The 25,462-nt window shown below is 38.5% G+C and overlaps 1 protein-coding gene across 1 annotated transcript; it reads left to right on the top strand.

Moving 5' to 3' along the window:
- Positions 1 to 24,349: 24,349 nt before the first annotated feature.
- LOC149193198 (uncharacterized) lies at positions 24,350 to 25,132 on the top strand. The gene has a single exon (XM_089407245.1). It carries the CDS (start codon positions 24,350 to 24,352, stop codon positions 25,130 to 25,132), a length of 783 nt encoding a protein of 260 aa, XP_089263371.1.
- The last annotated feature ends 330 nt before the right edge of the window (positions 25,133 to 25,462 follow it).

Here is a 25,462-nt window from a genome sequence, read left to right as displayed (position 1 = left end):
TGAGTGTTGGGTTTGAGCAAGCAACCTTACACATGCCAAGAGCACCTAAGATGAGGGTCATACTCATGGCCAAGTTCATCATTAATATGCTGATAATATATTCCTGAGGGAGGGCTGAGATTTCAAGGGTGATTATTCTTAGATTCGGCACCATATGTCAGTGTTTTCAAGAGGACAGATTGGAGATCAATCATCATCTTATGAAGATGAGATAATATGCATGTTTCCTATAGAAATTTGAGGCCAAATTCTCTGTACTAAGTAGCATCATTAAAGGGTCTGGAATTTCCGAAGGAGGCTAACATTATGGACCTTCTTTCTGAGTTTATACGAATGGGCATTGGTCAAGACTCAAAAGTTGTAACCAAGTGAACCTGTAGTTTCTTTGATCTTCCTATATTGTAATAACTCTTTGAATTAAGCAATAGAATTAATGATTGCCTCTTATTTCTGCTTGCTATAGTATTTTCCTTATTTCTTATTAAATGTTTCATGAAATTATTGCATTGTAACTGTTTGTAAGACTTTGTGAAAGAAAAAATTTTTATGAAGGAAATTTATTTATAATTTATTATTGGTACATCACAGATCAACTAATAGCATATCATATCTTCAAATCTAATTTCACCACGAAATCAAGGAGCCAGAACATACCACACTTAACCTACTTTCTTAGTTACAACAAACTTCAAACTATGAGTGAACAACTATAACCAGAGAACATATCATATCTTCAAATCTAATTTCACCACGAAATCTAGGAGCTAGAACATACCACACTTAACCTAATTTCTTAGTTACAACAAACTTCAGATTATGAATGAACAACTATAACTAGAGAATTCCAACAACAAATTTGTTCAACCATCTGACATTACATCAAGAGTTTGAGAATTTTTAATCTTTTAACTTATTCCTAACATCCTCTTATTGGTGTAGTAATGCCCTTCTACAAATAATATTCTAGTAACAAAATACAATGGAAATCTTTACAAAATCCTAGTCATCCATGCAAAATAAAGAATAAATGGAGAAAAAATACATTGAACTTGACCATTAAAAAACTTCTTTCTATGAAGAGATCTTCAACTAAGCTTGGAGGGAAAATACCATTCATCCAACCATGCCTTGGAAATGATAATTTCTCCTCATTTTGTAGCTTCTTTCATCAACCAGTTTCTAAGAAAATATTATCATGAATTCTCTACAAAGTTATGGATCCCTATTTTCCTCCAAAACATAATTCTAAAATATACATAAGGTCTGGAAGCCTCCTTGAAGGAGAGCACTCATACAGGTTCTTATTTACGATTGGGAAATGTGATATATACTTCCTTGCTACTATGTGTCACTCCTCCAAAAATATTCTAATATGATGGGTGTTCCTCCTAGGATATATCTTTGACCTTCGAAGAAGAGTTTTAAATGTCACTTGTCACCATCTCATGAATGTTGCTCTCTATAAACCTCCCCATTGCTTGTAAATCCCATTATAAAATGAGTCACGCCTCAAAATATGTAGTTTTTCATAGTGAAGTGTGAATTTCATCAGAAGATGCTCCTCTATGGAAGAATATGTATGAGAACATGTAGAAATGGAAACATTTATCACCAAGTGCATGATATCATAGTCTACTATCCTCCACTAAGATCACCATGCCTCTTTAGGTGGCAATAGTGATGACACAAATGAAACTCATTCCATTATGATAGTCATAGAATGTCTTTGTCACATGGTATGATCAATAATAAAAATGTGTTTGATGTTTTAACTGAACTCTAAGGCAATAAAGACCAACTATTAAAAAAATTAGGATGCCATAGTTCTTCTAAAGAACACTTGGTCAATACCTTTATTAATCATTCAACCATTTTCTCATGAATATCCAATAATTTTCATCCATAAACCCCGTTAATGATTTCCTGTAATGTTAGTAACTTAGTTCTTAATATCCAGATTCTTGGGTTTGTCTTTCTAGACATATTAGTACAACCCATGCAGAATGTATATCATCAATGAACTTCTCCAGATCAAATTGAATGAACATTACCATATTTTTATTTTCCTTGTTTATCAATCCTCCCAAGTATTTGGAAGTTACTTTCACTAGACAAAAAAGGTTTCTCCAATACCACTTGTAGCTTCTCCTAGAAGGTACCTATTTATGAAGACAAAATCTACAGTAAAGTTGACAATGAATGAAAAGAAAAATTTCCAAGTCCAAAAAAATGATTATTATTGAATCTTGATAATTAATATATATAAAAGAGTCAGAATAGGAAACAAACAAGTTTTGGTGATTCAAAAAAAGACATGGAAAGTATTATCAAATAACAGAGAAAAAAAAGGAAAACACGCAAAACTGAATAAAATATGTTTGAATGGAGATTTTCACAACTATTCGTATTGTAGATAGACTTCTGGAGATGAACTATGCAAGTAAGATGAAATGTCTCATGTTTCAAGAAGACACTCTACCCATCCTTAGGGAAAAAGATTTTTTTTGAATAATGAAGCTTTTTAAATAAAATATTAATTTACATTGAATGAGTGTTCAAAATATGCAAGTATGACTCATATGGCTGCTTCAAATATTGTTTCGGTTGAAAAACAATTACATGGATATCCACAAGATACATAGCCTTTACCCAGAGTAATGTATTTTCCCCTTAAAATGTCTATTGTATATTACTTCCTTACTTTTTTCCAACCTAGTTTCAAATTTTCAACCATAGATATAAGAAATTTTTCAGTCTCTACTTCTGCAAACTGCAAATTTTTTATGATAAAGGAATGTAACATTTGCTACTAAATACTTCAAGAAGTCATGAAAAACTAATTTTGATGGAGAAAGAGGGAGCAAAAAAGGTGCTTGGCCCTCTCTATTCCGTGAAGTCCCTGGCCCAAACCCTATTAGGGTTTTCCCTTCATAGAGAGCTATGCATGTTGCTAGCGAGCTAGACAACAAGAAAAATTGATATTGAGCTAGAGATGTGCTCTTATGCCTGTGGCACATAGTGTGGGATTGTTTTTTTGTCGATTTTTAGGAAATTGGGGTAAGTATAGATATTGTTTTGGTCATAATTTGGGGGTTGCTATTAGTGGCTTGGTATCACAGGAAATGACTTGCATTATTACTTTTCATTACTGGCACTTATGGGGTTCTTTCCTTTATGTGGATGGGGTTAAGGATTGCCTCTGGAATGATATAGTGAAAGTATTTGATTGCATATGTTTTGTAAGGTCCACACTTGCTCCTAAATGTTCACAAGAAACAAACAGTAAAAAATGTAATAAATTATATGAAAGATGCGAGTTGTAAACAGACAAATTGTGGCTACAAGTATGTGTAGAAGAGGTGCAAGTATTGATTGCTGAGTTGAATGATATTTTGGCTAATGATATTGGAGATGAAGGCATTCTTTCGAAAAATAAAATTTTTAATCTCAATCTAGAGTGCTTTTGTATTTGAATTATGCTTCAAAATTCAATTGATACAAAACTTAGAGTGCATAGAGCATGTTACAGAAAAATGTGGACATCGGAAAGGTTGTACCCATAGAAAGTGACAATGGGTAGCAAACATAAATTCCAAGAATGAAAACAAGAGATCCAAGAACCTGGAAAGCACTAAGAAGGTTTGGACAGAGTCACATATATGCAAACAAAAAAATACCCTTTCCAAGATGACAGAAACTCATGCAAGAGCAGCGAGATCTTGGTACAAACCCAAAACAAAATCATCCCTTCATAAGTACTTAGGCATCATCCAAGGTAGAAACACATACCTGGACAAGAAGAATCAAATATCCATCACTCGCAAGGGAACAACACATGCTTGGTCAGGAAGAATTCCATCACACATGAACTGTCACACAAGTGTGTAGGGAAAAACATGTATGAAGCACAAGTAGATTTGATATTGCCATCTAACCCTAAACAATCATGGCCATGACAAACCACAATAAGGCAACCATGGTATGGGAGCTATAAAAATGATTAATGATAAATGCATTATAAACAACAACAGATTAAGGTGAAAACTCATTGCCAAAGCAAATGGGATGCAACTGAATACCAAGGGTGTCATGGCCCAAACAATATGAAATCCAGGTCCATTGAGTGACCTGTAGCAAGAAATCCAATGGGAGTGGTAATTTTGTTTGAGATCGAATTGGAAAAAAAATTGAATGTCTCTAGCCTGGGGAAAGCTTCAAATTCAAAGTCCGTCAGTCCCTGAAATCTAAAATTGCAATAAGAGGCTGATGGCCCTTTGTCTTTTGAGGCCACTCTCAGAATTTATTTTTCCTTTTTAGCCTAAACACGAGACTAATTAATTGTGGTGGGAGGCTTAAATTTTATTTATTTTTTATATGACTTTTAAATTGGTTGTTATCTTCCATATGAGGTTAAATATTTTTTCTATTTTGTAAATTCAAAAATATCAATATAATTTATATAATTTTTAAATTTTGTAAATGGAATATAAATAAATTTAAATGTTTTCAAAATGTCACATATATTTAGTCTTAAAGAAATATAACTAATATAAGAATGGATAAACTTGTGGGCCTATAGTATGTTCTAAAACTATTTTTTCTTGACTTAGAGGTCATTTTCTTTGGATGTGAGGAAAGAAGCTAACGAACCAAGACCTATAGGCATCTGGGAGGAGTGAAAGCCTGCCCCCTTATAGACCGCTAATGGGTAATTACATGTGGCATGGTTTTCCTTAAATAACAATGATGAGTCAACCTGCATTACCAGATATCAACTATTGATGATTGTCCCCTTTATTGGTTTGAAAATTGAGTTTTGATAGGTTTTTCGACTTTTAAAAAAAATGGATAAAATATCAGTATTTAAAATATAACCAAAAATACCATTGAATTAATATTTAAATATTGTCAAAACTTTATAAAATTTAAGTATTGGAAAAAAAGTAACAATAACAATGAAATTAATATTTTCATAGAGTTGTCTATGAGGCATAGAATAGAGGATGATAGGGTGTTTTGTTAAGGCACTTTGTGGTGTAAAGGTCGTCGATTCGAAACTACATGGGAAAATATCCATCAATGTTAAGGGTTGGTGCATGTGACCCAATCCAGATGCGATCTAGATTTTGATAACTTAGATGCCCCTAGGTCGTGACTACTCAAGCCACGTGTTAGTCATGTAGTCATTTTGAGACTCACATAAACTTGAAAACAAAAAAAATGTTTACACAAAGTTAGTCTATGTGATGTAGAGTAGATGAAGATAGGCATTGATGATGATTTTCGTCATTGACTACTAATTCCATCTCAACTATATCTCTCACCTTACTGCACCTAATTTTGTGCCTTCATTTTGCAATCTACCAAGTTTAAATCAACATACTTTGAATTCAAATTAATAAAATCATTGTCTCTATGAATCTATTGCAATAATCAACCATGGTATGTAACAACATCACAAAAACCCCACAACAAATAGTTTGTCATCTCTAAGATGTGAGGAACAATTTCCTACTTCCCCTTAAAACCCTTCTATAAAAATTTAAAACTCTCTTTCTTTTCCCTCCTTCCAAAAGGAGTATAAAACTATTATATATTGTAAACTTATACTCTATATTGTATAAAAATATTATAATTTTAGCATCATATATGGATTCATAGACCCCTTTAAGGGGGTCATTGAATCCACCTACCTAAATTTTAACATTGTAGATAGATTTAGAGACAAGGGGGTCTCTAAATTTAGTGAAATGTAACACCTTAGTATCCAAATTCCATTTCCAGTGTGGAAAAATTAAAAATGAATAGCATAAATGAATTATTCATATACTCGTTGTACTTGTTAGTTGTTCATGTTTTTATTCTTACACTATAGTAGTCAATTATGTTAATCAATTTTTATTTTGTCACTAATTATCTAGTCATATATTTTAATCCTGCAATAAATTAGTCATTTAAGTTAGTAGCTTTTAGTTGAGTCACTTATTATCTAGTCATATATTTTATCCCTAGACTAAATTAGTCATTTAAGTTAGTCGTTTTTAATTGGGTCACATAAAATTGCTCAAATTTTGTGGTAATTCACTTGAAATAATTGTGGTGAATAACTTGTTTCGTCGCATAGTCAATAATCACCCATTTTGTACTAGAAATATTTTTAATGTTTTCTTATTCCTTTTATGATTTCCATGAATCAAATTATTGTGTAGCTCTCTCAATGTTAGGACAATTATTATTTTTTTCTATCTATTATCTTGCTTGAATGGTGCTTAGCTCATGAATGTTGAATCAAATGGACATGATTGGTTATATTTTATTTATATTTATACTTTTTCTATATTTTTTTGTTACAATTCCTAGTCCACTCACATGCATATGATTTGAGTGTGATGAGAAGATGACCACTAGCTCTGAAAAATTGAAGAGGAGCCTATTTCTTGGCCCTATGAGGTTGACTTTCTTTCTTAACCAGAAAAAAGTCAACATGGACCTATGGAAGGGTGAGAGGGAAGAGAGGGCTTGTAAACTTTTGAAAGGGAATGTGAAAGGCCGAGGGGGATGAGAGGCATTTTTTAGGGTGAGAGGGCTAAGAAGGCCTGCGCAGGTCTGAGAGCGCCTAAGAAAGAGAATTGAGACATGTTGTGGCACGTGACATTGTGAGAATTTTCTCTCAAGTAAGAAATATATTCACATAAAATTTACATGATTTATATGAGTGAGATGCTTATTTATGCCAAGCCCAAATAAAGAGAAAAACAAAAAAGGAGATCCAGATCAAGGATAGATCTAGGGCTTAATCTACTAGATCAGATCCAAGGGAATTGTTGTCTATGTAATTTCCTCGAGGGACATTCTCCCTTGTACAAGAGCCCTTGCTTCTTGTTGAAGGACTAATAAGAATTGTGATTTGCGCTTAAATTTTGTGCTTATTATGAATGATCTAATTATTGGTTTTATAAGTTCTTCTTGTTGGGTGCAACCCAACTTGACCTAGATTTTGGCAAAAACTTCGTATTTTGTGGGGCGGAGTGCATAGTGGAGAAGCAGAGCACATTTTTAGGAATTAAATATACTACGCAGTGTCGTAAGGTCTTTGAGTGGGTCGAAGCCCATCCTTTTTGTAAAATTGTTCGATTTTGTAAGGGATCAATGGTTTTGGGACCGTAGTTGCTTGCTTTAGGGAGTCCATGGTATTTGGATCATGGTATTTTGATGATATAACCCTACAGTGTAAAAGTATATATAGGGTAAAATAAGAATAAGAGAATCATTGAATTGATCTAGAACAATGTTACGGGAAAATCATTGTGATCTGTAATTTGGTAGAGAAGGCGAGGCTTTGTAGCTGAGTGTGCAGACAACTTGCAACTTAGTGCAGTGGCCAAGAACTGTATGTTACTGAAAGATTTATTATATTAAGTAACAGTTCTTGTGGATGTATCCCTACAATAGGGTGAACCATGGTAAATCAGCATTTTGATGCATATATTTTCTTATCATCTATTGTAGAGTAGCAGTTATTACAGTTGCATTTTACTTAAGTGGAAAATTAGTTGAGTGACTCTGGACAAGTCAAATGTGAGTGTTGGGGGCCCTTTGGGTGCAACCCAACTTGACCTAGATTTTGGCAAAGGATCCATATTTTGTGGGGTGAAGCATGCAGTAGAGCGCATTTTGAGGAATTACATATACTGTGTAGTGTTGTAAGGGCTTCAGGGTGGGTCGAAGCCCCTCCTTTTTTTAGAAGCCCATGATTTTGTAAGGAATCAAGGGCTTTGGGACCATAGTTGCTTTTTTAGGGAGTCCATGGTATTTTGATGATGTAACCTGATGAGCCCCAACAATGTACAATTATTTGGGCTCATTCAACTTCCTAATTTGACTTAATCCACCATTCTCATTTGTTTATTGCATGTTTTTGATTATTTTTATGTTAATAGAGTGAATTTGGTTAGTCATTATGCCAACAAGTCTAATGGGTGCTTTGTGTAGCCTTGTTGGTCAACTTGGAGACAAATTTGAAGATCTTAATGAGCACTTGGCAGTCAAATTCGTGGGAAAACAAGCTAGAGGATTTGTAGGAAGGTGTCCCCCTCATTTATGGGCCCTTACCTCGAATTCTCCACCATCAGCTCGGAGTTCAAGGGCCACCGAATCAATCAGCTCAAGGGAAGCCAAGCAAGTCAAGTTGGACTGCTGTTAACTCCAAGTCTTGGGCAGCCAAGTCCCTAACTTTTAGGAGGACTATTGGGTCCTCAAATTGTATAAATAAGAAGGCTTGGGGCCTCATTTTGGTTAGCTAGTGGTTGGTCATTTTTGGTTAGCTAGTTGGTAGTCATTTTTGTAGCTAGTTAGTCATTTTGTTTTAGTCATTAGTTAGCTAGCTTGTAGTTCGATTTTTAGGCCATGGATTAGCTTTGCTTTCAGCCCATTCTCAAGCTCTCCTTATGGACAGTTTTGATGTACTCTTCATTTCTTGATTAATAAAGATGGATCCAGCTTTGCACCAGCTCTAAATCTTTCATGGGAGGCTGTAGCTCTTGGGGTTGGGCCCATCTCAAGCGCCCAGTACCTCCCTTGTGTATCTTTATGTGTTTGCTGCGTTCTTGAAATAAAAATCTGCTCTTTAGATCTTGCTTTGTTATGGTAGTTGATTTTGATGGGTAACGTAGCTTTTTATGCTTAGAATCGATTGGTAGGAGTTTGTTATGCATTTAGATCTTTTGGAATGCTCTTTCTCACGTGAAGTACATGGTTCTCTTTCCAAACAAAGCTGCTGTTCATTTATTTCATTGACAATTAGATTAAGTTAGCTAGGGCTTGGTTTGTTTGCAAGAATTCATTGATTCGTTTAAATGAGCATTGTGCAGGGCATCTCTATCATCTTCATCACCTCCTCAAGTTCTATTTAACCTCTGTCTCACTCATTTACCCTCCAACTCTGTCATTTCCCACATAGCTCCATCTCCTTCAACTTTCGTTGGTTCCATCCTTCCAATCATCAAACCATTGCATACACTCTTCCCTCATCTGATTTTCCAGCTTCTGAGCCATCACCAGCCTTATTCCTACCTTACACATCTCCCCCTACCATTCCATTACTCCTCCATCACTCCAAACACTCACGGTAGGTCATCCTGTAGCCATTTGTAGACATCCTGTAGAAAACAGAGTATCCTGTAGGAGGCCACTCTCTCGGTTGCTGAGCATCTGAATGCGAGGAACCTCTGTGGATGGATGCCAAGGATCCCTAGGGACCTCTCCTAGCCTCCCCAACCTGTCCCACGCTTTCCTTCCTTCTCCATCCCATCTGCACAACCAAACCCTAGTTAGCACAAGATCACAATCATTCCACATACTTAAAGGAAAAATACAAAAACATAACTTTCATGATGCAAGTAGTTTAGATCCATGCATTCTCACTTATTAGAGGTAATGACAACATTGGTAGAAGTTGCATTTATATTCCTTGCATTGTAGAGGTCAGACTAGTTAAATTAGGGTTTCCTAGGTTTACATGCTTGGATTTGCTTTCGGTTCCTTTTTGTCAATTAAATTAGCTTTCCTTTGAGATTAGCTTTCGTCCATCAATTAGCAAGCTTCTTCTGAGAGCCTATAGAAGTTGGCTTGAGCCCTAGTGGACTTGTGCCAGCTGACCAAGTGACAGCTGCGACAAGAGCTAGTACTTGTGCATATAGCACCGTCGCTTCCAAGTTTGTATGAACTACCGGGTTGATAAAATGAGAGACAGGAAGCCCCAGGAGTTGTAGCATTATTGCTACAATACTGGAGCCCACCATCTTTTTGGCTCCATTGCTGGGGAAGCGGCAGAGTATTGGTGATTGTTGCTTTTCTTCTATTTTCCACTACAACCTTCTTCTAAGTAGTTTATTTCATTTCCATTATGCAAAAGTAGATTAGCCTTTCTTGCTTTCCTAGAATAGCCTTTCAATTCCACATTTCAATTCTGCAAGCGTAGATTAGTGTTTCAATTTCGCAAGCGTAGCCTAGCATTTCATTCTTGTAATTTCATTTGAGCAAAATAGATTAGTCCTTTCCTGCTTTCATTTCAATTCCGCATTTTCATTTTAACAAGGTAGTTAGTTGCAGTTCAATTTTTTCCAAGTTTTGCATGTAGAAGTAGAAAAAAGCAAAAATCAACCAAAAAGATTTCATTTCATGCTTTGTAGGAGTAGAGATAAGTTAGAAAAATGATTGCACAACACCCCCACTGCTTCACACAGCCAACGTTCTTCTTCGATGGCTGTGATGAAAGAACCCCTGGGTGGACATCAGGACATATCTGAAGAACCTCTAGGGGAGAAGAAGAAGAAACATTACTCTGAAGCAAATGGCTACAAGTAGAAATGATTGGAGCAGTCCCTTGTCCAAAGATGAATTTGAAAATCAGATCAAAGGTTTCAAGAGTGATATGAGGCAGTTTCTTGCCATGCAACTGGATACCTCGCGGATCCAAAAGAAGCAAGAAGAAGCCAAGAGGGTTTTGGCCATTTTTTGTCCTAGGTGCACTAGAAGGCATCCTTGGAACGAATGTCCAATGCACTCTCTAGAAGTGTGTTTCATCTGTGAAGAATACCATCCTACAGATCAGTGCCCTTCCTTGCCCAGAATCAAAGCTACATATCAAAGAGCCAAGAGAGCCACTGAATCACTCTGTTATATGAACCAAAGGAGGCCACATGGACCCATACCCTACCAGCAGGAACTACAAGGGACACCCGAGACCTATTATGACCCTTACCAAGCCACCTTCATGCCTTCTTGGGGTCCCCCTGCTCACCCTTCCTGGTTCACACCTCCTCCTTATTCCTCCACAGATCCATATTATGCCCAACCGGCTGTTCATTCGTTTCACTCTTATGCTCAGCCACAGCCTCAATGGAATGCACCTTATCAGGAGTGGAGGCTCCAGTACAACTCTCATCCCGCTCATTTTCCTCCACCACCTGCTCATCCGCAACCATCGCCTCCTCCTCCACCAAGGCAACCCCAAATGCCTACCCAACCACAATGCCATCCATCTCCATCTCAATTTCACACCTCCACTCAACTACCCGTACCTTCATTTCCAAAACCATGCAATGGAGCAGCTCAACCCCATTGCAAATCTGAGGCACAACATGTGCAAATGATTCCTCGTGAGCTCAATGATGTTCACCAAATCTCAGGAAAATTAATGCAAAAAAGAGATCATCTTGAAAGCATTGAAGGATCACATCCAACAAAAGAAGATTCAAAAGAGGAGATCAAAGAACCAGGGGCTGCACTTGATGAAGAGAAGGCATCTAAATCAGAGATCGAGAAAGTTCCCTCATGGTTACCATCAAATCTTCCATGTATTCAAGAGAAAGATCAACAAAAGGAGGAAGATGAGAAGGTCATGATAGAAGGTGACATGAAGAATGATCCAAATTAGAAAGATGACCAAGGATATCAAAGCTATATTGAGATATGGTTTCAGAAGGTCACTAAGTTGCAGCAGTACTCTCCTCCTCCGCTATGTTTTGTACTTTCAAAGTCAGATCATGTTGTCTCTGAAAGTTGGATCGTTGTCAAAGCATGCATTCCGAGCCTTCACATCATCTTGTCTCTAATCTCGATGTGCACATGGCTCCATTGGAAGTATTCTTATACTTGAAAATGATTTTGTTTTTTTCAAGTAGGGTAGGGTAGAAAAAAAAAAGAAAAAAGAAAAAAAAGAGAAAAAAGAAAAAAAGGAAAAAAGGAAAATAGAAATCTAAGGTGAAAACCTCCTCGGAGGTGCCTTAGGTTGGCTCGTTGATTGAAAAACTCCATGAGGCGGTCAATGGGTTGAAAAAAAAAAGAGAAAAGAGAAAAATATCTTTGGGTGAAAACCTCCCTTGGAGGCGCCCAAGGCAGGCAATTAGGGTGAAAACCTCCATGAGGCGCCCTAGTTGTTTTTCAAAAAAAAAAAAAAGAAAAAAAAAGAAAAAAAAAAATAAAGCTAATCTCCATTTCATGTTGCAGCAATGACATTGCAGGTTAAAGGAGGACGTTTCATGATAGGAGGAGCACTCAAATCAAAGACAAAGGAGTTTTTGTGCCTTCTACAGGAAGTTTCGTATCTTCTACAGGAAGCTTACAAAAAAGCCAAATTGATCTCCAAAGAGGACCTGAAGGCTTGGAATATGTCCATGAGGCCTACACTCATCTATGTTTCCACTCCTCACCCCTTTTGCATCATTCTTTTCATGTCATTATGCTTCTTTCCTCAAAACTGTGTTTTCTACAGGATGCTCTATATTTCTACAGGAAACATCCTGTAGAACCTTTGGACGAGCCACATTCAATCTCAAAAATGAATCTAATGGTGGGAATCTGTTGATTAGGCCTACAAGCACTTGTGTGTCCATCCCTTGCCTTCATCCATCATTTTTTCACCTCCTTGTGCTTCTCATTGTGCTTCTACAGGATCTTCCTGTAGAAATTGTGGGAAACTAGGCATGCATTTCAAAAAGTGGTTTTGCAAGCATGGTAGCTTCCTCAAAGGTTCAAGAGTCCTCCTGAAGTCTTCCAACTCATCCTCCATCATCTCCATACCTGCATCACAGCAAAAATTCATTTTGTCATACCATGCAAACACATGCAAAATGCCTTGAAGCCAAAAACACATAGAGCAGAATTTGTTTTTGCCATAACTTGAGAACCATGCATCCATTTGACAAACCATTTTATGGGGGATTGTACAAGGTCGATGAAAACATGCCTGAGCAGTTTCATGGAATTCCGGTGCACGGTTTCCAAGAAATCAGCCTCCATCACCATCAACCATTTTTGCATTTTCTCCATAACCGTGCATCCATTTCAAAACCTGTTTCATGGGGAGATGCACGTGGGTGATAGTAGCCTACCCAAGCAGTTTCAGCCAATTCCGATGCACGGTTTCCAAGAAATTGACCTCTGAATTCTTCAGCCATTTTCCATTTTTCTCGAAATCCGTGCATCCATTGATCACGAATTTTCTATGGGAGATGCATCATGATGGTAGGAACATGCCCACCAAGTTTCAGCTCAATCCGGTTTGCCGTTTGGGCGAAATGGCAAAAAGAAGTTCTGGTTTGGTGAAGATGTAGCAACAGCAGCTTGAATGTGCAAATCTGAACGTGGAAATGAACTTTTGTTGCATGCATCCGTCCAGAGGACACCTGCACAGAGAAAAAACGGCCATGAATCATCAATCAAGCCACCATGCAACCACATCAACACATGCATGCAGCAAAGCTTGACGGCAGCCAACTGACTTTCAGGTACGTGACAAAACCGATTCCTCTGTTTGCATGAATCTAATCTGAACATTGCATGAATGAATGAGATGGTTAGGATTAAAAAAATCGGTGGCCAGCTAACTAGCCACCCACATCTAGTTCAACAACACTTGGTGGGTGAATGAGACACGTGCGCTCAGCCATCTCAGGAAGGAAATTGAAAACGGGCAGTGGTGAACAGTTAAACTACAGCGTGCTTGATGGTAAGTGATTACAGGCAGAGGACTACAGTTCATAATTACACTGTAGTGGAGACAACAGTTGCATGGGCCAGCACACGTATGTGCCACCTCACTCCAAAAAAAAAAATCACGCAGAAATCCGAGCGCTCAGCTGTTGGTCAACTTGCACTTGCAACATGATTCACTCGAAGTGTATTCAAATTCAGGTATTGCTTCCCTTTTTGTGAAGTTACATACTCTGAAATACGAGCTCTCTCCTTGTGGAACAATGACCATATAGTCAGTTTGATAGCTCAAAATCGCAGTGTTCTTCTTCTACTAATTTATGAAGCTTTGGAAAAGAATACTCAGAGCCATCGGAACCAGACAGTTCATGGTTTGACATTGAATGTGAGAAAGATGTTCATGGAAATGGATAGTGACCTTTCTCATGAGTGTCGGTGCATATTTCAAGAAAAGCAAGAAAAAGCGAAAGAAAATGAAGAAAAACGTGAACTGATCTAGAAACGTTTGGAAGAAGTTGCGGAGTCTAAAAGTGGAAGCAAAGAATCCTTTCCAGCCATTCAGGCATTAAAGATTCGAGGGTCAGATTGAACCAACTTTAAATGAGCAAGTTGATAGTTAACCTGATAAAGGAAACCCTTTAAAGTTGGTGAGATTTTTATAAGGACTTTGTTGTAAACCTTAATATGTTCAATATCTATGGAAGTCCAGAGAAAGCAGGCCTGGAGGAATGTGCTCTTCTTAAGATTGTCTTGTGAAAGAAAAGTGGATGGGCTGTTCTAATTTGAAGGAGTGAAAGGTCATGATCAGCTTGGCTTGTTGTCCAAGTGAAGGAGAATGTAATGTGTCAATCTTGTCGTGTTCAGGTATGAATGGATTTCCATCACTAATTTTAGAGTATTGGTTGCAGTGTTCAAATTTGCTATTTCGGAATTTCTGTGTTGACAAATAACAAAGGCACTGCTAGCAGGCTATTCATTACAGATCACCCTTCTCATCTAAAGAGAATGGAAATTTCACATTTTGGGCATGGCAGGACTGTGGATGAAATCATAAATGCAAGACCACGCATGGAAAACCACTTAGCGATAGCTAATGTTGGCAAGGGCATACTTTCAGGTTCTCAAGTAGAGTCATATTGCCCACAGCAATGCACAACATAATGGTGTTGCTCCCACATGTATTGCCCTTCCTCAAACAAGCTGCCAGGAAGACAAGAGAGAATACACCAGAGGGGAATTTGCATGCCTCTTCCATTGCTGAATATGATCCTAATAATGAATCTTTTGGTCAACACCATGCAGTTAGAAACAAAATTGGGAAGTCTTCAGGGACTTGATAGCAGAAAGTGAAATGAAAGCCCTCACCTATGATATCAGTCCTTCTAACAGTGAGGAAGAGGAGCAGAGAAGGGGAGAAGATGAAGGATAGCCACAACCAAGCTGAAAGGAAAATCACCCACAGCCGAGCAGGATATAGTGGTGCTTCCTGTTTCTACAGGAAGCCAAAACTCAGCTACAGGACTGTTTCTACAGGAAGACAGATGACAGTTTCTACAGGAAGCCAGCGAACAGTTTCTACAGGAAAGTTTGAAAAGCGGGAAGCCAAAGGAGAAATCGGCCGAAATGCTAGCCAAGGAAGTCACCAAGGCCATCAAAGACAAGGGGAGAGATTTGGTTGCTCAGAGGATGAGCAACACTTTCAGTAGGGGGGTGATGATGAGCCCCAACAATGTACAATTATTTGGGCTCATTCAACTTCCTAATTTGACTTAATCCACCATTCTCATTTGTTTATTGCATGTTTTTGATTATTTTTATGTTAATAGAGTGAATTTGGTTAGTCATTATGCCAACAAGTCTAATGGGTGCTTTGTGTAGCCTTGTTGGTCAACTTGGAGACAAATTTGAAGGTCTTAATGAGCACTTGGCAGTCAAATTCGTGGGAAAACAAGCTAGAGGATTTGTAGGAAGGTGTCCCCCTCATTTATGGGCCCTTACCTCGAATTCTCCACCATCAGCTCGGAGTTCAAGGGCCACCGAATCAATCAGCTCAAGGGCAGCCAAGCAAGTCAAGTTGGACTGCTGTTAACTCCAAGTCTTGGGCAGCCAAGTCCCTAACTTTTAGGAGGACTGTTGGGTCCTCAAATTGTATAAATAAGAAGGCTTGGGGCCTCATTTTGGTTAGCTAGTGGTTGGTCATTTTTGGTTAGCTAGTTGGTAGTCATTTTTGTAGCTAGTTAGTCATTTTGTTTTAGCCATTAGTTAGCTAGCTTGTAGTTCGATTTTTAGGCCATGGATTAGCTTTGCTTTCAGCCCATTCTCAAGCTCTCCTTATGGACAGTTTTGATGTAATTTTCATTTCTTGATTAATAAAGATGGATCCAGCTTTGCACCAGCTCTAAATCTTTCATGGGAGGCTGTAGCTCTTGGGGTTGGGCCCATCTCAAGCGCCCAGTACCTCCCTTGTGTATCTTTATGTGTTTGCTGTGTTCTTGAAATAAAAATCTGCTCTTTAGATCTTGCTTTATTATGGTAGTTGGTTTTGATGGGTAACGTAGCTTTTTATGCTTAGAATCGATTGGTAGGAGTTTGTTATGCATTTAGATCTTTTGGAATGCTCTTTCTCACGTGAAGTACATGGTTCTCTTTCCAAACAAAGCTGTTGTTCATTTATTTCATTGAGAATTAGATTAAGTTAGCTAGGACTTGGTTTGTTTGCAAGAATTCATTGATTCGTTTAAATGAGCATTGTGCAGGGCATCTCTATCATCTTCATCACCTCCTCAAGTTCTATTTAACCTCTGTCTCACTCATTTACCCTCCAACTCTGTCATTTCCGACATAGCTCCATCTCCTTCAACTTTCGTTGGTTCCATCCTTCCAATCATCAAACCATTGCATACACTCTTCCCTCATCTGATTTTCCAGCTTCTGAGCCATCACCAGCCTTATTCCTACCTTATACATCTCCCCCTACCATTCCATTACTCCTCCATCTCTCCAAACACTCACGGTAGGTCATCCTGTAGCCATTTGTAGACATCCTATAGAAAACAGAGTATCCTGTAGGATCCTCTGCAGGCATCCTGTAGGAGGCCACTCTCTCAGTTGCTGAGCATCTGAATGCGAGGAACCTCTGTGGATGGATGCTAAGGATCCCTAGGGACCTCTCCTAGCCTCCCCAACCTGTCCCACGCTTTCCTTCCTTCTCCATCCCATCTGCACAACCAAACCCTAGTTAGCACAAGATCACAATCATTCCACATACTTAAAGGAAAAATACAAAAACATAACTTTCGTGATGCAAGTAGTTTAGATCCATGCATTCTCACTTATTAGAGGTAATGACAACATTGGTAGAAGTTGCATTTACATTCCTTGCATTGTAGAGGTCAGACTAGTTAAATTAGGGTTTCCTAGGTTTACATGCTTGGATTTGCTTTCGGTTCCTTTTTGTCAATTAAAGTAGCTTTCCTTTGAGATTAGCTTTCGTCCATCAATTAGCAAGCTTCTTCTGAGAGCCTATAGAAGTTGGCTTGAGCCCTAGCGGACTTGTGCCAGCTGACCAAGTGACAGCTGCGACAAGAGCTAGTACTTGTGCATATAGCACCGTCGCTTCCAAGTTTGTACGAACTACCGGGTTGATAAAATGAGAGACAGGAAGCCCCAGGAGTTGTAGCATTATTGCTACAATACTGGAGCCCACCAAAACCCTACATTTTAATAGTATATATAGGGCAAAATAACAAGAAGACAATCATTGAATTGATCCAGATCAGTGTTATGGGAAAATTATTGTGATCTATAATTTGGTAGAGAAGGCAAGGCTTTGCAGCTAAGTGCACAGAGGCCTGAGTCTACAATTGACTGCGTAAACAACTTGTAGCTTAGTACACAGGCTAAGAACTATTTGTTGTTCAAATATTTATTATATTAAGAAACAGTTCTTGTGGACATAGCCCTACACTAGGGTGAACCATGATAATTTATGTGTATATTTTCTTATTATCTGTTGTAGAGTAGCAATTATTACGATTGAATTTTAATTTAGCACAGTGATGGTTTATATGGCATGTTTAAGTGATTAATCTAATACGGCAAAGTGATTTATAAGTACTAAGAATAATAGGACATAATAATACCACATCTCCCAGTCTCTCAAGGCTGCAAAAACCTGGTTCTGCATCCTCCCATAGTCACTTTGGGTGACACTGCAATCTACTTGTAGGTCATAGCCGAAAGGGCCAGTCATTGAGGGTTTTGTTGGTGCGCAATATATATTGAACCTGGGTCAGCCCAAACCAAGACAACATCTCTATACCAAATTTATTTCTACCTAGGCATATTAGTGTTTTTTAGTTCATTTGATGTGTAAAGTTCATAGGAAGTTGTTACAATATATTGTGTGTGTGTTCATGCATTTGTGCGTGTGTGTGTGTGTGGACCCTGAGTTTGGTGCCCAAAATATAACAAAATTATTAACACTTCATAGATTAAGGTGAATATATGTTCTTGTTGGTCTCTCTCTCTCACACACAATTTTAAATATATTAATCTCAATTTTTTTCAATGTTATATTATTAATCCCCTACATTAGCTCCTCCCTCCTGTCAATAAAAAAAATAATATAAAAAAACACCACCACAATAATAATAATCATAAAATGAATTAGCATCAATCAATATTTTGCCTCTTTTGATTTATCTCCTTCGATGTTTGACAGATATAGGGTTAAGATGGATTTACATTATGTTACTAAGAGAAGAGATAAAATTTACAACAAAATATGGATTGCATGTAGAACATAACACTAACAAGCTAAAATTAAATGAAAGTTGAGATCTTTAATGTAAAAGTGAATTTTTTTTACCATAATCATAAATAGTATACTCATATTACCAATCTTCCCTTTTTGTGATTGGGGTTGATTTTATTATATTATCCTCTACTATATTTTTCTTATAATGAAATTGATTCTTGTCATTGTATTGTATTCATTATTGAGTCATTTTTTCATTATTTATAAAGTATTTGCAATAACATTCGACAAATTTGGAAAATTTCCTAAAAAGATAAGAGATGATTTTCTTTTTCCTTATAAGATAGTGATGCCAATGGCATCGCCAATAAAGTTGATATATGTTCATATGGATGCCATTTTCCTCTCTTTCTCATAAACATTTCATCATGACTTAAAGTTGCAATTACTTTAAGGAACATTTTGTTTTAAAACATTGGCATCCATACCATCGCAAATAAAGGAGTTATATGTTAATATGGATGCCAATGTCCTTCCTTTTTTATAAAAATTTAATCATGCCTTATAGATTATTTGTAATCACTTTGAAGAATTAAAAAAAAAAAATGGAAATAATGGAGTCAATTCCATTGTCAATAAAGTAGGTATATGTTCATATGGATGCCATTATATTTTCCTTTTCATAAACATTTCATCACTACTTAGAGTGCCTTCACAATAAAATTGAGAAATTGTACAAATATTTTGAAAAGAAAGGTACCAATACCATATGTTCCAATCCATGACACACTAGTATTTATGTTATCAACCATTGTATTTCTAGTCACCTTCAAGGAAACTAGGATAAATCCTTAAAATGATAAGGGACAATTATTTTTTCCTTATAAGACAATGGTGTCAATTTCATCGTCAATAAAGTAGGTATATGTTTAGATGCATGGAATTTTCTTATATTTTTCATAAACTATTCATCATTACTTACAAAGTCTTTGCAATCACCTTGAGGAATTGTAGATATTTTTTGAATGTAATGGCGTCAATATCATATGTTCTCATTAATGATACAAAAGTATTTATATTGTTCTCATCCATTGTCTTCAAAATCACTTTGAGATATTGTATAATTTTTTTTAAACAATGGAATCAATTCCATTGTTAATAAATTACGTATATCTAATTTAACTTCTTATCACGTTAAAAATAAATTGGTCCATATTATAGTGGAATTTCAAAACTATACCTGCAACCAATGTCGAAATACAAATTGGGATTGATGGCTCTGCAACCTGTGAGATCCGCATTTTGCGCGATCTGAAGACTGCGAGCGCGCCCACCCTCTACGAATTCCCCTATGGGCGTGTCGGCCGAGGCCTTCGCTTGAAGTTGCGGCCGATCTGGTTGACTCTACTGGCCCTTCATGGAGGAGCTAACCTCCCCTAGGGGTCTTCCTCCCCTCCTTCGCCTTCCACCGCTGAGGCCTTCAGAACCTTGCTGGCCTCTCTGCCTAAGAAGAAATGCGTGGAAGCTGCTAAGTTTGTGAAAAAACTAGAATATATCCCCAAATCGCCCTTCCACCCGAAGGTCCGATTCAAGTAGCCTTATCTCTAGCAGATCATGCTCTGGTCGGTTAGTTTACAGGTCTTTGGCCTTCCTCGAAATCAATGGAGAACTCGGTCACTAGGAATTGGGCTCCTCTGATAAGAAACAAGGTAACCTCTTACCTCCTCAGAAGAGGATATTTCTTATTTGAATTTTCTGAAAAAGAGGACAAGGATCTCATTTTCAGGAATGGCCCCTACTTTATGGGCCCTCAAGGCCTATATTTAAATAAATGGATGCCATACTTCGATCCGACAGTGGATGTGCCTTTAGCGGTCCCGGTGTGGGTAAGACTCCCCAATCTTCCTGTTCACTGCTGGAACTGAGATTCTTTGAAACATATGGGAAACACTCTTGGGAAATTTATAGATAAGGCCAACAGCGAAGATCAGTACGATTGCACCAGAATTTATGTGGAGGTAGATTTGGAGGTCGGACTACCAGAAGCCATCAAAATAATTGTAGGTCCTTGGACGCATGTTTAGAAATTGGAAAATGAACAACTGATGTTCAAATGCCAGAAGTGTCACGTCTACGGACACTTCGCCAGAGATTACCCGTCCAAAGGGGTAGAAGAAAAAGGGAAGGAAGAAGGATGGAATCATTAAAAGCGACCCAAAACATCACATAGGAAGAATGCAAATGCAAATGTAAAAGCTCCCCAAGCGGGCCTTGCCCAAAAACCATCCATGGAAAGCCAAGGGAATAAATTTGGGATCCTTGGATCAGAAATCATGAACGCGCAGGAGATAGAAGTCTCGAAGGAGATCTCTCCATGTAAATCCGAAAGTGTACCAGAGAGATCGAAAGGGAGGATGTCAGAAGAAGAAGAGGAAACCCAAGAGTCCGAGGAATCAGAGGAAGAAGAGGAAATAGGTGAATCACAGTTTACCCCTAGAAGATCTACAAGAGGGCGAATGTCAGCAAGGGAAAAAAGAGACCAAGAAACTTATAAGGACAAGCTTAAGGGTAGCCAGCCAACACTAGGGAAACTCCTAGCAAAAACCCCGAAGATGAAGAGGATCCAAACCCAGAGCTCCAAAGAAGCTCATCACAGCAAAAGTAAATGATGAAGATAGTCTCCTAGAATTGTAGGGGAATGGGCACTAAAGCTAAGGAAGAAGCAATGAATAGTTTAATAAGACTGGAAGCCCCAGACACTCTTCTCATCCAGGAGACTAAATTGGAGGATTCAGTTTTCCTCGAGGAAATTTTTTTTGGAAGAAAGACAGAGTGCAAGCAACCTCTGCCCGTGGAACATCGGGAGGACTTGGGTCGCTCTGGAATCCAAATAAATTCTCATTAATCTCTGAGTCCCTGAACACACATTGGATTTTTTTTAAAATGCAACACTTAGAATCTAAAGAAATTATTTTCCTGTTCAATGTATATGCTCCTAACAATGCAGGTGAGAAAAAATTATGCTGGGACTCCATCAGAAACCTCATAGATCTAGAGAATCTGGAGAATATAATCATAGTCGGAGACCTCAACCTCACCCTCCTCTCGTCAGAAAAAGGAGGAGGTAGTATTGTCAGGGATCCAGCAAGAGAATTAGCAGAAGATCTCATTCAAGATTGGGATTTGATAGACATTAAGCCAACTACTGGCAAGTTCACGTGGTCAAATAAGAGAGTTGGCCTGGGTTACATAGCGGCAAGACTTGACAGATTTTTGGTGCAAAGATCCTTCCTACTTCTTGGACTAGAAGCTAGAATGTGCATTCTTCATAGCAGCGTATCAGATCGCAAGCCTATTAGCCTAGAGCTGTTGCCCCCCAAGGATATGGGGCCTATTCCTTTCAGATTCAGCTCTCTCTGGAGAAAAGAGACAGATTTCATGGAAAAGGTCAGAGACTGCTGGAAAGATCCAGTCAAGGGATCAACCTTTTTTGTTTGGGAGGAAAAACTCAGAAGGGTTAAAGCCATGCTAAAAAATTGGGCTAAGACCCTGCCCAACCCTGCTGTGGAAAGGAAAAAAATACAAATCGCTCTAGAAAGTCAGCATCTCCATCTTGAAGCAGCTGAAATCACTAAAGACGAGTTGGATAAGGAGGCCAAGCTTCAGCAAAGTTTCCATAAGGCCTATCTGGCAGAAGAAGAGTATTGGAGGCTCAAGTCCAGAAGACTTTGTCTCAAATCTAGCGATAGAAACTCCTCCTTTTTCCATAAACAAGCCCAAGCCAGGAAAGGTCGCAATTCCATCACTGAAATAAAAGAAGACAACTGCATACTGAAGGACTTTACAAGCATAAAAAAGGTAGCCTCAGAGCACTTTGAGAAGCTGTATAGGGAAGATATAGGAGCTGGGCAAAATGACATTCTGTTGGATGCTATCCCTAGCCTTATCACCTCCAATATGAACCAGGCACTTGAAAGAAAAATCACACAAAAGGAAGTCAAGGAGGCCCTTTTCGTAATGGATCCCGACAAAGCTCCGGGACCGGACAGTTTTACGCCTAGATTTCTCTAGACCTTTTGTCACATTGTTGAGAAGGAGTTCTTCAAAATGATTCAGAAGTCCCAAGAAGGTTGGAGGTTGCACAAGTTTAGCCTTTCTCACCCTCATTCCCAAAAAGAAAGGAGCAAACTCTTTCAGCAGATGTCACCCAATCTCCTTATGCAATAATGGGTACAAAGTGATAACCAAAGTGATAGCTAATAGGTTGAAAAGAATTCTCCCCAAAATCATCCCAGATAATCAAGGTGGATTTATTCATGGCAAGCAGCTGGTGGACAACTTCATTCTGGTTCAAGAGGCGATTCATTCCAGCCTACACCGAAAGGAAAAAGGTATGGTTATTAAATTAGATCTAGCAAATGCTTTTGATCGTGTTAGACATAGGTATTTCTTTGATGTGTTGCAAAAACTAGGGTTCAGTCAAAATTTCATCAAGTGGATCAGAGCATGTACTTCGGAGCCTTCGATTTCCCCCCTGGTGAACGGTAGGGTTGCTAATTTTTTCAAACCTCTAGAGGGCTGAGGTAGGGGTGTCCCTTTTCACCCCTCCTATTCGTCCTATAGGCCTCTGTCCTCAGCTTTTATCTAGACAAAAAGCAGCAAGATCAAGACATCGTTGGCCTGTGCATTGCAAGAGGGGTAAAAAGCATCAATCATGCCCTCTTCGCTGATGATACATTACTGCTGGGGGCTGCTTCTCTTCATTCAGCTATTAAATTCAAAGAAGTACTAGAAGACTACTGTAAGGTCTTAGGCAGCATATTAAACAATGGAAAATGCCACATCTACTGTTGGAATATTCATGCTTCAACTGCTAGCTCCATTGCCAGATGCCTCAGATTTGCAGCCTCAACTTCTTGGTCCTCATTTAAATATCTTGGTCTGCCCATCTTTCACAAGAGGGCCTTGAGCAAAGACTAGTATCCTTAGTTAGACAAATTCAAAGCAAAAATGCAAGCCTGGGGATCCTCTTGGCTCAACGTTGCCAGAAAACCAGTGCTCATTAAAGCAGTGCTCAGCAGCCTTCCATTATTCAAATTCTTTGTTCTCCTAGCGCCTGTGGGAATCATAAAAAAGATGGAGGAGTTAATTAGAGAGTTTTTCTGGAAAGGAGGCAAACAAAACGAGAAGAGAATTTCCCTAGTCAATTGGGAAACAGTCACCAGACCAATTCAGGAGGAAGGACTGGAATTTAAAGATCTCAGTGCTCAAAACCTAGCCATGGGAGCTAAATTGATTTGGAAAATAATAGCTTCTAATCCAGGTTGGGTACAATTTGCACTGTGGAGGAAATACTTTAGACGAATGAGACTTAGATGCCTGGATCAGCCCAAAAATTAACTCAAAATTCCTTTCAACATGTTCATCAATAGAATTGGCTCGTTAATAAGAAATCACTCCTTCTGGATACCGGGAAATGGAAAATGTATCCACCTGTGGAATGACAGTATCCTGAATAGACCTCCGTTGGCATAATCGAGAGACATGACAGAGTTGAAATGTTGGATGTCAGATGCTAACATCAACACACTGTGGGACCTCTCGAACTGGAAGGATGATGCTTGGACGGGCTGGAAACAACTCCTAGTTCCTCCCGACTTGCATTCAGAGCTGGCAACGCTCACCACAAAGATACACGGGCTGGATCCTATTCATGCGCGCAGGTAGGACGTGAGAGGTTGGGGCACAAATCGGGTAGGCTACACGGTAACTTAGGGATATGTTAAATGTCTAGAGCAACCCCACGTGCCTCCCAACCCTGCCCCCTAGGTAGGCATATGGAAAATCCCTTCAATTCCAAAAGTTGACCACTTCTGTTGGCTTCTTTGCCATCAAAAAATTCTCAATAAAGACAGGCTTCATAAAAGGGGCATCTATGGGCCTTATAGATGCATGCTTTGCAAGGAAAACTTAGAATCCACCTTCCATCTCATGATCGAGTGCAAGTTCGCAGCTTCTATATGGCAGGAGCTTCTTGTTTCCTGGAAATACAAGTTCATCTTCCCCTCCTCAGTTTCAGATCTATTCGCGGGCTGGATGGCCAGATATCCAGGTCCATTTCCAAAAAATAAAACAATCAGGACAACGTGGAGTGCTCTGCCAAAATTCATTAGCTGGCAAGTCTGGCTGGAAAGGAATAGAAGGATATTCCGGAGTAAGGAACAAGACTATAGAATAGTTGCCAACTCAGTGAAAACTCAGCTAGTTGAGTGGCTGGAAGACAAAGGAGATGATTCAAATCTAAGCCAGCAGGACATAGATTTGGGTACTGCCCTCAATTTCAAGTTTCAAAAATCGAACAGCTCTCCGCCAACCCTCAAAGAATGGCAAATCAGGAAAAACAAAGAAGATTTTCAATCCTGGCTGTCCAATCAACCACTTCCCTCTCTCTTCTTTGATGGGGTAGCCAAAGGGAATCCAGGAATTGTTGGAGCTGGAGGGCTCATCATAAACCCAGTTGACACATCTTCGCACAAATTTGCTTGGGGATTAGGCCATTCCTCAAGCATACAAGCTGAAGCGATGGCCCTTTTTCAAGGAATCAAACTCCTCAAAGAGCTGGGCCTTGAGGAGGCAAATGTCTTTGGGGACTCCCAGGTTATCATCAAAGCAGTGGCAACCAATTCTATTCCAGTGGACCTGCAGCTAGCAAGGATAATTACAAGGATCAAAGGCATGGCAAAGTCCCTAAATCTGAATTATTTTCATGTTTTGAGAACAAATAACAAAGAAGTAGACATTGAGGCAAACAAGGCAGTCCATTTAGCTGCTGGTACTATTCTTAGAGATAAGGAAATCCTTTGGGAACCAATCCCCTAAAGAGCCATGTTTTATTGCATTCTTTTGCAACAGTTTGTTTGTATTTTTCAGCTCGGGAAATTAGCAGCAGAAGTGCACTATATTAAATGTAAAAAGAGGAACCTGATTAGAGTAGGCATTATATTCCTCTTCTTGGAAAGTTATGCAGAAATCTTCTTCTCCTTTTGTAACCGAATTTGTGGCTCTTAGCCAATCAGTTAATGAAATCCCATAACCATTCTTTTATAATAAAAAAAATTACGTATATCTATGTATGGATGCAATTGTATTATCCTTTTCATAAATATTTCATCATGATTTAGAGATTCTTTTCAACCACTTCGAAGAATT

This window comes from Pinus tabuliformis, chromosome 2_2 (genome assembly GCF_031772625.1).
Source record: "Pinus tabuliformis cultivar Carrire ecotype Pingquan chromosome 2_2, CPIR1, whole genome shotgun sequence".
Taxonomy (NCBI): Eukaryota; Viridiplantae; Streptophyta; class Pinopsida; order Pinales; family Pinaceae; genus Pinus; species Pinus tabuliformis.
Note: the sequence above shows the minus strand (reverse complement) of the source record. Positions and strands in the feature narration are given on the sequence as shown.